This window comes from Megalops cyprinoides, chromosome 19, assembly GCF_013368585.1.
Source record: "Megalops cyprinoides isolate fMegCyp1 chromosome 19, fMegCyp1.pri, whole genome shotgun sequence".
NCBI classification, from domain to species: Eukaryota; Metazoa; Chordata; class Actinopteri; order Elopiformes; family Megalopidae; genus Megalops; species Megalops cyprinoides.
In genome coordinates this window covers 2,517,352-2,530,644 of record NC_050601.1, presented here as the reverse complement: position 1 = coordinate 2,530,644, position 13,293 = coordinate 2,517,352, and the positions used below count along the sequence as shown (strand labels likewise).

The following is a 13,293-nucleotide window of genomic DNA, read 5'->3' as shown; positions in this document are numbered from 1 at the left end:
TTCCACTGGCAGAGTTCCGTATATATGATTACAGGTAGAGTGACATGGCACAGTTGGAGGTCGTTGGCCCCCCCCCCCCAGACACACACGGGGAACATGGGCATGTGTGAGCATGCACAATGTGTGTGTGTGTGTGTGTGTACAGGATGTATAGTGTATCCTGTACCCTGTGTGGCATGGCGTACTGGGACTAATGCATATCTCTATCAGAGGGCCCTGTGACTTGTTACTGGTCCCAGGAATCAATTATCACCAAACAGAGGGGGCAGCCTAACCCACTGATGACAACTAAGAGAATGGATGGAGGGAGAGGGAGACAGAGAGGGGGAGGGCAAGGGAGAGGGGGAGACAGAAGGGTGCAGAGAGACAGAGACCAGAACAGAGAGAAGGAGAAAGAACAATAAAGACAGCGTCTCCGGGATGAGACTGGCAAACAAGCCATTCCCCTGCAAAAGCAGCAGAGAGAGCTTCTACAGAGGCAAGCTCCGAAGGAGGAACAACAGATCAAAGCACCGCTGAGCTACAAAGAGGGAGAGAGGAGGAGAGTTTTGTTTTAATCAACAACAAAAAAAAAAAGAGGAAGGAGAGAAACGGAGACTGACGAGCGAGAGCAACAGGTCCCCCCGGATTTGAGACCCGGGTGCAGGTTTGCGGGCTCCCGGGGGACTGATTAACGCTGCTTGCTAAGCGTGATGCTAATCTCCCTTTCTGCGCGCTGCGCTTGTGTGTCTAACCGCAAACCCCACGCACACTCAGCGCTGCCTCTCTCCTTCTACTGACAGCCGCTCACTCCTGACGCGTTATTTGCATTTTACTGCATTTAAGCGAACTAGATGCCGGCAACCTACTGTATCATATACGTTTATGTACAGCATTAACAGTCGTTAGGAGACTCTGATTAAGGCGTAATTGAATCTGTGATGTAACTCAACAACACAGTAACAAAAAAAAAAACAAAAAAAAAAAACAGAAAAAAGCGAAGTCCACAAAAGGTGAACAAAAACTCATTTGCGAGCAAAATAAGGAACAGGAGTTCAGGTGCACAGGAGGCTGACAGTATTCTAGAACTAATGACAGAAACTAAAAACAAGTGTCCTAATGACTCTTCTCTGGGTAGTGAAATAGAGAGGAGAGGAGAGATGGAGAAGGACAGAAAGGAGAGAAAGAAGAGGAGGGGGGGGGAAGGAGTGAAGAAAAGAGGAAAGGACAGGAAAGGACAGGAAAGGGGAGAAGGACGGAGAGAAGAGAAGGAAGCAGAGGAATAAAGCTGATGTAAATGAGCAGTTCCTTCTGCACCAGGCATCAGTAGCAGCTTTACATCACCACAGAATAGCCATTTAAATCCACTCTAGAGAGCTTAGATATATATTGTAATTGTAACACCAGTCTGCTTTATGCTCCACCAGTACTCCATAGCTTTGGCCCCCTACTTTCTGCTCCCTGGTAAAACAAAAAAAAATGAACAGCAAACTATGTTAGCGCGTTATGGCAACTTGAAAACAACAGAGCCAAGTTGTGAAACACCAAGTGAAAAATGATTCGAGTGTTATCTCCAGCGTGAAGCGTTCTCTGACACCATGACACCATGCCACCATGCGAGGCAGCCGTTGGGGCGCGCCAGGGCCCGTTTCTGTGACGATGCGGGTCGGGACGAGGCTCCGGACCCCTGAGCAGCTTGCAGCCTGCCTATCTGTGCAGGGAAGAACCCGTTTCACTTCTCAGCTAGGAAGAGAGGACCCACCTGGCCGCTGGTCTGCTGACACTAAGCAGAGAGAATGTCGCACGGAGGCCCACTGTGTGATAAAAGCACCCCGGGTGGGTTTGGGTTTTAGTCCCGTTAGGTTAAAAGTTGGGAGGCAGCCTCCCCGGGAGGCCTGGCGGCGCCCACACATCAGCTTGCCAATGATGTCATCACGCATCAGAGAGTGTAGAAGTTAATGGGGGGTAGGGCGCGCGCACACACACACACACACACACACATCAGGGCAGACTTTCAGAGAATGCAGGACTACACTAGTGCAAACAGCAGCCCCTGTCTGGCCACCTTTCCCCCTTACACCCGCCCCCCTCCCCACCCCCACCCCCACCCCCTCCCCCCACAACAAGAAGCTGTTTTAATGTTTAGTTTTGTGGGCTGTTTAAAATGTCATTTTTCTCTCCTTCCCCAGACTTCAAAGCCGGTTCTCAAAGCTTTTATTTTCTCAGCCAAATCCTAAAATTGTTTCTGATTTAGGGCGCTGGCAGTGGGCCGAGGGAGGCAGGCAGGCGGCGCTTAATAATAACACCACGGTGCGGAGCCACCGGCTGGAGCTGTGCTGGGGCTGCTCTAGGGCTGCTCTGTGCCGCTCTGTGCCGTGCCGTACTGTGCCGTGCTCCCCCTGGCCTAGAGAGGCCCTATGGTGGCCCTACAGCAGAACTACAGCAGCCCTTGAGCAGAAACAGAGCAGCACTAGAATGATCCTCATCGGCTCTTGGGGTGGCCCTACAGTGGCCCTAAGGCAGTATTGGAGGAACAGTAGAGTAGTCCTACAACAACCCTACAGAGGCCCTAAGGCGGTACCGAAGGAACTGCAGAGTAGTCCTAGAACGGCCCTACAGTGGCCCTAAGGCGGCACCAGAGGAATATTAGAGCAGCACTAAAGGACTCTGCAGTGGCCCTAATCGAGGCCGTATAATGTCCCTGAGGCGGTATGAGAGGAACATCAAAGAAGCCCTAGAGTGGCCCCGGAGAGGCCCTATAGCAGCCCTAGTGCAGTGCTTATGATGACAGCACCAGCCATATCTTCCAAAACACGGCACTATCAACACAATTTTTAAATTATTTTTATTGGTAAAACACAAGGCCACACCTACCCCCTGCAAGCCCCCATATTCCAGTCCCTCAAGCCAGGCCGGGAATGAAAAGACTGTTTGTTCCTCTTCTGAAGAAAAGGGAAAAACAGCCGGCCGGCAGAGGTAACAGAAGAGGGAAGCTGGTCTCAGACAGGATATAAAAACCAGGGGAGCGGCAGGCACATCCTACCACAGCACAATGAGAGGGTGGGGAGGCTGCTTTTGTTCTTCTTTAACACAGAGGTGCAAAGAAACACAGAGCAAAGCACCAAAACAAAAGGCTGGCGAGGGAGGGGGGGGGGGGGGGGGGCAGGAAAACAATCCCATCTCCGATGGGGGGAGCTGGCATAAGGGGTGGAGAGGGAGGATGATTCAGGACCCGGGGGAGGACAGCCTCTGTCTCCACATACACATCGCTACCGAGACACATGCCACTCAGAGCTCTCACACCCTCTGCCCTTTGACTTGGCATCGGCCAAAAATGGTATGACTGCACCCTGCTGGACGGACAGACAGACAGAGCAGGCGACTGACAGACAGTCACACACAGGGCAAATCAACAGCCCATTCACTGTAAATATATAGATATAAATGTACAAAAATATAAAACATACTCATATACTAATTCATTAAACAACAACAATGAATAAATATTGTTTGCTAAACAATTAACAGACAATTAAACACATCACCAATGCCTCTCAACAGTACTCTTCCCCCACACTGCTCCCTTAAAAATGGGCATTGAGAAGATTCAGTGTAATTTTGAAAATATGGTTTATTACAGGAATGGAATGGAATCCACCGTAGATGAGCTCCTACTCGAGAGAGAGAGAACAGAGTTTCCTTTGGTGACGCAGTGAGGAACAGAGCATCACAGAGGAGACCTTAACACAGGGCAGCAGTGTGGTGTAGCAGTAAGGAGCAGGGCAGCAGTGTGACGTAGCGGTAAGGAGCAGGGCAGCAGTGTGGTGTAGCGTTAAGGAGCACAGGGCAGCAGTGTGGTGTAGCGGTAAGGAGCACAGGGCAGCAGTGTGGCGTAGCGGTAAGGAACACAGGAACGTGGCACAGCAGTGTGGCGTAGCGCTAAGGAACAGGCCTCGTAAACCCATTGGTTGCCGGGTACGATTCCCAGGTGGGCCACTGTTGCTCCACCCTTGAGCAGAATACTCCACTCAAACTGTCTCAGCAAACATCCAGCTGTACAAATAGTCAACATGTCAGAACTGAACGCCGCGCAAGTGTCCCTGGATATGAGCATCTGCCGCGCAAATGTAACCTAACAGCACAGTCACGGAGCCAAACGAAGGTGTCACGTTCACAAGAGACAGGCGTCTGGCTGCGCAACGCTTGTACAACCACCCAGAGGGCTTTCAGGAACAGCCTCCTACAGGGGGATTCAGGATACATTCTAGCACACATTCAGCATACACTCTATATGTATTTTTAAAATATTCATGGAGTCGTTTTTTTTTTTTTTTTTTAAACATGCAGTAGGCGTGTGTCAGGTCTCTGAGGACAGAGCAAACTGAAGATCGGAGAACAAGCGGATGGGAGGCACACACAGGCACAGGGTCACTTTCAGTTCACCATCACCTTTCTCATATCGCAAAAGGGACAATTAAGCCCGAAAGCCTTCCACGTCACCATTATGAAGGTGACTTTTTTTTAAAATACCGGCACAATGAGGCACCTTTGCGGCTCAATAGACGGCGCATTTAGCGCAGGTTTGCACTGCGGGACAGGCATGCAGCCGAAGACGCTCTGCACCCTCCGAGCAGTGCACCTGGACTCTGAGGTTAGCACTATACTGGAGGCTGGCATTATTATTATTGTTGTTATTATTATTATTATTATTATTATTACTACTATTATTACGGAGCGCACCAGACAGCCTTGTTAATGGTGATTCACAAAGAGCATATTTATGTGCTGGACATGTGCTGAAGCAGTTTTGAGTGTGAAAGCAGCAAAAAAGTGGGGTGCAGGGAGATGACCCCAGTGGATATCACACACCGCCCTGCCCTCCCGCCGCCAGCCACGGCACGTCATCTGGGATCCGCCATGTACAGGAGGCTGACACACAGAAACACAGCCCGTTCAACCCGACGCGTGGAACACTGCCTGTTTCAGACCGGCAAACTCCACAATCCACTCCAACTGTGCAGGGGAAGGTAACCAGCGCATTCATGCTTTTCTCTTGTTTTGAGTAAAAAAAAAAAAAAAAGAAAAAAAAGAAAAGATGACAGGACTTTGCATCTATTTGCTCCGCATATATACTCATCAGTGAAAAGGATTCCCTTTGAGGCTCTGTGTTTTTCTTTTTTTCTTTTTCCTGCCTTCCCCTTCTTAGCTCCCTTGAAGTTAATTGAATTTAGTTATTTGACTCAAACAAATAAGAGATTAGGGAAGGAAGGCAGGAGGACAGCCTCGGACGTGTAGAATGTGGGTTTAGCTGCAGGCGCAGGGAGAGGCGCTGACCCTCCAGCCACTAATAATCCATCACCGCATAATAAATTGCCGGCAAGCGGCTGAACTCGCCTGAATTAAACGTTCTTCAAAGTCAAGAAAGAGAGCTCAGTTAAAAAAAAAAAACACACCATTTACAACACATAAATAGATTTTAATATTAAACCTGCAGAACCTTGGTAAAGATCCCTGTTTTGTTTTTGTTTTTTGTAGTTGTTTCCTTTTCCTTTTAATTTTTTTTTAGGTGGAGGGAAAACGGTCCCAGATCCTACACGGCCTGTCCTTGTGTCCCCTCACACCCCGATTCCCCTCCAGCCCTCCCAGACCGCAGCGACAGCCCTTCCTCAGAGGAAACCAGCTCCATGTCCACTCTCCATCGTCTTCCTTTTTTATGTTCCCTGCCCCCCCTCCCCCCAGACCTTTCCGAATCACCAGTCATACATGAGGCTTGTCTCACCGTGACACCCTTTACACTCCTGCAGGAATGCTGTGGCAGAATCCTCCCGACACATTCACAAAACAACAATGCCTGTTTTTTTTCCCCCACACTACAAGTCCCACAATGCATCAGGGCAACCAATGCCAGGCGGAGGATAGGCGCATCTCCCTGAGGTTATCCAAGACTTGCAGGCACCTTACAAGACCCTGGGTGCCAAGAGAGCAGCACAACGAGTCCCACTGACGGAGCCCGCCCCTCCCCAGGGCGTGGAGACCAATCACATTATGCTGCTACGGTGGTCACTGTCGGCGAAAGACGCAGCTCAGACTCAAACCCGGACATCAGCTGTAGGGACTAACCCTGAGCTCAGAGCGAAGACCTCGGCCAACCGAGGTACACCAGGCCCCCCTCTCCACGAAGGGGGACCCCCTGGATTGTGCTTTTCCATCGCGTGCGCCCACTCCCCAGCACCCTTTACAGACACAGCCATTGGGCAAGCTGCTGACCCAGCATCATCGGCCATTTCAAAGCAGCAATAAACGATTTCATTTAGGTTTTCCCACCTCAAATGCGTTCAGGGCCAGCTTGCGCAGTGCCTCGTGGCTGTGATTCTAATAATCTTTACAGGAATAACTGATTTCTTAAGGGCTGACTGCCCCTGTGCTCCTCCCACAAGCACAAGAAATCCCGTCAACTAAACGCAGATGAACATCAGGTCAATTAAAAGTGTGTCTTCCACACACACAATGCACAAGCCTCACCGAAGCTGGCAGCCCGTTTTCAACTGTATTATTTATGCACGACTTGAAGATAAATCACATGACCTGTACCTGGGCAGCCAACGTAAAACATCAAAGCTAGCAGGTTAATGACACAAAACCTGAGCTGCTCTGGTGTGAATGCCTCAGATTCAGCAGTTTACAATGGAGGGGCAAGCTTTAATTAACATCTTGCCTCAACACTCAAAAGACAGCAGAACGGGGACTCCACGCAGTCGGTGTATTTACTGGAGTGTAATGGAAATCGTGGTTAGCAGTTACCTCACCTTCTGAAGGATAGCGACTGTACAACTGAAGGACTCATCCCTGCCACTCTCCTCTTTCCCTCTAAAGTTCCCTCATCTCCATTTTGCCAACACCCGGTTATTTCTATATATAATTTCCAAATGTTCCACATTAAATCACATCTGACCACCTCTTCATACGGTCCCCCCTAATCTGTTCTCTAAGTGGGACGAGACAAAGCTCTAAAGTGTTTTCCCCTCAGACGTTTCGTAAGCGAGCACCGAGCCGCACGTGATCCTCCGAGCGCGATCCACCGTTCATTTCAAAGTGATTCACTTAATTAATTAATTACTTAGCAGTGAACGAGACTTGAAATCCACAATATTGACAGGTCAAATCAGGTCAAAACCGGAGGCATGCGCACAAAAAGCGCAGAACGTGATGTGTAAACCCAAAAAAAAAAAAAAAAAATCCAACACAAATTACTTTCACTAATTCCTTTGGAGGGGTTTTGCTGTGACCAAGCCTCGTTTCCATTTAACTGCACTTATCCCTATCATTGTGTCACAGATTTGAGCAAGCCTTCCCTTTTTGGGAATACCTTACACAACATCAGCAATTGCTGAAATTAACAAAAGGCCTGTTGTGTAAGCAACAGAAACAGAAGCAAAACAAATGCTTTAACACTTTACTCAAAGTTAAGGACACAGCACACTGTTGCTAGACTGAATCTGAGCCTTTCACAATAAACACAGGCTGAACCACAGACATCCCCTGGACACATGTATTGACTAATTATATATACTTTAAAAAGTAAGTAAGAGGCAAGAAAATGATTGTGTTCGATGAAGCTGTTCAGAGATCCACACTGTAGTACACTTCACAATATATTTGAAGAAATGTAAAAAGAGAGAGACGTCTGAGATCCAACTAAAAGTGCCGCTTCAGCACAATTCCGGGCCGAAAACAATGCCCAACTGGTGCATCGTGTCCGTTTGGGGGCACTGGGCATCACTGACAGGAAATCGGCCTCAACACTTCAAACAGACTCAGCAAGTCACAAACTGTGGACCGGGCTCCTATTTCAAGGGCTTGCAAAAAGCAAAACATGCTCACAAAAAAGCATTTTGAGCCCTTTTCAGAGTGACGTTCTCTCGGAACCCATGCAGGGCATCTTCAGGTGTAGCAGAAGGTTTGTGTATATTTGATGGTTTGAAATGTGTTGATAACTGTGTTTATTTTATGATCTAAAAGGACTAGCCAAGCTGTATTTCACATAATTACATTATTTATTGAGGGCATGGCACTTTATGTTTGACTGTTACCTTAATAAAGAAAACCATTAACACCAGAATTGTTGCTGTCTTTTTTTGTAATGGAGTTGGTCTCTCCAAGTGAAAATCAAAATTAATAATGACGACTGTAGCTCCACCTTTATATTACAATGTTGTCATTCGGCGGACCCCCTTACCAGAGCGTCCTACACAGTGCATCGAGTGGATTCGTTATCTTTATTATTATTTATTTTCCTGCTTATTTCTATGGGACGGGAAATTCTACTTCACTGTAAATTTCAGCAGAATTTTGACTCAAGTGCTGCGAGGGCGCATGCGTAATGATAACCTGTAGCTGGACGACGGAAACGACCTTGTGTTTCCGTGAGTTGTCTTTCATCCGCGTGCTTACGTTTTAAAAATTCCCCCCACATTCGCAAGCGACGTGTTTCAGCTGCTCCAACACAGCCACCGAAACTCACACTCTTTAAGCGCCGGGCCTCCAATGGGTGTTAAACAGAATCGCATTAATCAATACGATTCAAGTACAACCACCTAATTGCGTTATGACCTCAGGCTCCAGAATGCTTCTTGGAATTGTCTCCTGTGCTCATTTTTGATTATCCGTAGCCAACTTGATTCGCAGCATGTTCACCGGCTTAATAAAAAAACTAGGTATTTTCTGTAGCATGGGTTACTGAATCATAGCGACATATAATGCTATATTAATTTAGATTATTTGTATATACCGAGGTTTATAAATCCGCTTGGCTTATATAAAATTACAGTCACAATAATATGACACAATAACATCTGATAGGAAAAGAAATGTTATTCAAAGACGTTAAATGCGTACAAACACTATACAAAAAATCAACCACGTGTGAGTATGTACGATTTCAATATAGACACACCACAAAAATAATATGTACATGCCTTGTCGTCATACTGCATACATATGCCACGCATGCACAAACTTACACGTGTGTAGCTTGCTGTGCCTATGCACACAGGGTCACATCAGTCTAGCATTCATAAACACAAGCATTTGTCCCCCTTCTTGCTTGCAGTGCACTTAAAACTGGACACCGACGAGACTTGTTAAACCTTGTGCACGCGCTGCCAACCCATTCGCGCCCCGACACATCACTGCTCGATATAGAAACGGGATTTTCTAGTATTACAGAGGCCTCCATTAGCGCAAAGCCACCGCAACAGTCGCAGCACTACCCGGCCAACATCTCCACCGCCTCAGCGTGCACGGCGCCCGCGCAGCGAACCTACGCGCACGCCGCGCCACTGTTTGCGCTTTTGTTCTGCTAATGACATCTCACTGCGAGAACGTCCTCAAATTTTAAGATAAAGGAAAAAATTCAAGAATACACGCCAAAATGTCATAAAATTATTCAAATAGAAACAAATGTTTATATTAAGAAAACACACACACAGACAAGCACACACACACACACACACACACAAACAAACAAAAAAATCACAGGCCTACACAATTAACACCTCTAAAAAAAACTGTGGTCTTCTGATGGAAATTGCTGCTAATGTGTAACCTGCCATCGGTTTTCATATCTGAATTTTCATTGATTTGTGCTAAAATACTTGCTTCTTTGTTCTTGTTTTATTAACCAATGTCTTGATCCCTCGCCACTTTTTATGACACACCAAAGACAGGAGAATAGTAAATAGCCCAATAAGCGTTAATAATATTCACTAAAATTGACACATAAAACGTAAAGACTCTCCAGCAATACCTAATTTCCAAAACGGCCATACTGTCTAACTAATTTCCTTTTCCAATAAATTACTGTTTGGCTCCAAAGCCATGTTGTTACGCTAGAATAACATGGAGGACGAACTGTCAGAACTGTACACTGTGTCGCTTTATACCGAAATGTAACCTGCAGCTTTAAAACAAGTTCTAGAATAAACATTTAGTAAAACGTGTACGCTCATTTCGATTAAAACGTGCAGAAAGCTGTTAAACGAACCTGAGTGAGGAGCCATTGGGATGTGCGACGGGTAATATTTTCCAGGCTGGAAGTGACCGGGGTGTTGTACGGAACTGTGGCCGGTGGAAGCAATCCGAGAGGCGGCGCGGTGAACCAGTGCGCCTCGGTCGGATAGGAGGTGCGGTGGAGGAGCGAAATCCCGGCCTTCCATTCCGTCGAAAATGAACAATTCTGAAATCCAGCGGGGATACGGAGGGCATCAAACACAACCCAAATATTATAATCCCTTCTGGAGTTTCGTCTAGGTCTTGCATTCAGTACATCCTTGACTTCCCCAGCCTAAATAGTAGCTTCCGATCATTTTTTTTCTGCAAGAGAAACAAAAAATATAAGTGACGCCTCAATAAAGAAAACAATGAAGCAAACCTCAGAAGCAAATTTTAATTAAAATGTTAAAATATCGGAGACGTAGTCTCCGCTACATTTCTATTATACTTTATAAACGATGCTGCTTGTTATCAACATTCGAGTCCTGTTTAAAATCAATGAAGACTGTTTGTTTGAGAGGGGGGTTACTGTAAACTGTTGTACAGTAGTCCACTGTACCAAGACAAAAACGTCCCCCTTTAGTCGACCTCATGTGTGCATGGTGCAGGGAGTGTTAACGCAGCAAGAAAACAAGTCGACATCAGCATCTCCTGAGAGAGAGTGGGATAGAGAAACTACCTCCCGAATCTTTTACGACGCTAGTGAAAAAAGTCCTCTTTGAAATTTAACTGCAGCCCCTGTTAGATCTACCGTGAGGTTTCCACAGAGAAAAAGTGACTGGTAGTTCTCAATCGGCCAGAGATCACACATTTATGCTAAGAATGGACCACTGTACACTAATAAGAAACACGTCATGCTTATGTTTCTATTTTAAGTCATTTTTCTTCAGGAAAAAAAAAAACAAGTGGCGACAACAATGCATAAATGTTAATTTATATTTCAGACGTGCTTTTAATTAAAAATCTGTCACAAGCTGTTCAGAAAACATAGACCTTTTTAAATATTATTACCTTATTTTAAGGACCGTTACTTTATTTTTTTTATTTTAAATGGTCATATAGGTTTCTTCTCAGTTGCTTTGAAACGTTCACTTCAGAGCATTTGCCTTTCCAGAATCTGTCTTTCTCTGAGCGGTACATGCGACTTGATTTCTGGGGAGGCAGGAGGCCACCCTTGAACTGCCTTGAATTCTATCAAATATTGTTCATTAATGCCGTTTCAGCGCGATGCGCCACTGTAGAAGACCGAAAGCTAAAACACATATTGCTTAATGTGCTTACTTAACGTGCATTCACGCAATAAGGCCTGCCAGCGCGTGAGTCCACACAAGGCAAACGTATGGATCGCACGCGACTTTAAGTTAGCCATAGTGTGAAAGCTTGTACACAAAGCTGCATTCAAAAGAAAAAAAAAGTGAAGCTCTGCTATATCATTTAATCTTAGATAAGGAAACCGAGAAAATATGCAATTGTTACCTATACCAGATAGTTTGAAACAGCACACCATAAACAAAAACCTCACTTAATCATTGTTCTTACTCCAGATTTCCAGATTCAATCAAGATATCTGTAACAATTAAACACGCCAATGAAACTAGGCCTTAATGTAACTACCTTCGAGAAAAAAAAATTAATTGGTGTGTGTGTGTGTGTCCATTCACGAAAGTAACTTCATGCAGACTATTCGCTTTCATTACCTGCCAGACCTTTTCACCTTACAGTACTGTGAAGGTATAGTGCATGCATTTCCTTCATGTGCAGAAGGGTCTGACTCAATACTGTATGACAGTATTCCTATATTTAACATACGAAAATATTCGGCTCCAATAACCTACGCACGTGAATGTGTGTGTATATTAAATTCATACTGAGTCTGTCAAAGAAACGTGTCGTTAAAAATACATTTATAGGACATGTAGCTATATTTTGGCCATTTGTTTGGCTAGTCAAATAGAGCACGGCATGGCATTTCACATTGGTGGAAATCGAATTTGCAGCACATCGAGTAAATTGTATTACGGCGTATGTGCTGGTGCGTAGGTACACGCTTGACATTGGCCTAATACTTTGAACGAGAAGATTAAAAGCGATTTATTTCTTTTAAGTTGATTAAAAAAACACCAAAAACGAAGACGCAGGAACGGCCAATGCGGACACGGTGGCAGTGGGAATGCCTTCCATTGTTTCCCCCAGTGAAACTGCTCCCTGTCGGCCATTGCCTCCCCGCAGGGCGAGGACAATATCCAGAAAAAGTAGCCCCCCTCTCCTCCTTAAAAACAGCATTAAATAGATTAAACAATTGCATTTGGTTAGAAATCGAATGATCGCAAAATTAAGTAAGTCAGTAAAAACAGTAATAAAACGTACGTTTGATCGTTACCATCATATAAAACATTCTGTATCCGAGAATCGCAAACCCATGCATTCTTGTCTGGCCAAACAAAGCAATGGCCGAAACGAATACTTTCGAGATAAAAATAACTTCTTTGTTTCCTCGGTTGGTTTATAGCTACAACGAGCAAAATATAGACGTTTGTTTTATTTAAAAGCGTGGTAGAAAACAAAAATTGTGCAATTAATCCGGTTATTTTGCTGATCGGACCAGACTGCGAGTAACGCCGCTCCTCACGGCTACTGCGGCCGGGTGGAACTGCACTTTGTCTGGGATACAGCTGTAAACACCCTCGTTGTGTTAACGCCACCGAAAACAAGGCCAATATAATGTTATACATAACTCCGGTAGGCATTCTAAAGTACCGAGGCGATTACAAAATGCTGTATCGTGATTTTGATAAAAACACTGAAGTCAAGAGGAACATCCCCTCATACAAAAATGTGTGTATATATATATTTATATATATTTTTTGCATGACTGCTTCAACCAAATATAAAATGGTTATTGCAAAAAGTGCCATTATTTTTGCTGCCATCGTTTTCAAATTGAATCAAATTTCAATCAATAAAGCTACAACAGCGTTCAAGGTGATGCAATAAATACGTTAATCTAATGTTCACCATGACGAAAAGATGTGCGACTATCCAAGATATTAAATCAATTGTTTTGTGATAAGTATATTAAAATAATAACAATAAAACACCTATAATAAAATCATAATAATATACATGATTAATGCGGTTCATTTAGCCCTACAGCTGGATACCATATTACAATATTGGTAACGTGAATATCGATGACAACACCCATTACTAAATATTTACGAAACATGTGACGGTGGATCAATCTGTGCGCACAGCTATAAAATG

At 45.0% G+C, this 13,293-nt stretch overlaps 1 protein-coding gene across 1 annotated transcript in view; it reads right to left on the bottom strand.

Annotated features, from left to right (window-relative positions):
• LOC118794520 (BAH and coiled-coil domain-containing protein 1) overlaps positions 1-13,293 on the bottom strand; it is an 83,029-nt gene that overhangs the window by 69,423 nt on the left and 313 nt on the right. Inside the window, exon 2 of the mRNA XM_036552779.1 lies at positions 10,022-10,350. Coding sequence (XP_036408672.1) covers positions 10,022-10,193 — 172 coding nt within the window. The 5' untranslated portion in view covers positions 10,194-10,350. The remainder of the gene's footprint in view (positions 1-10,021; positions 10,351-13,293) is intronic.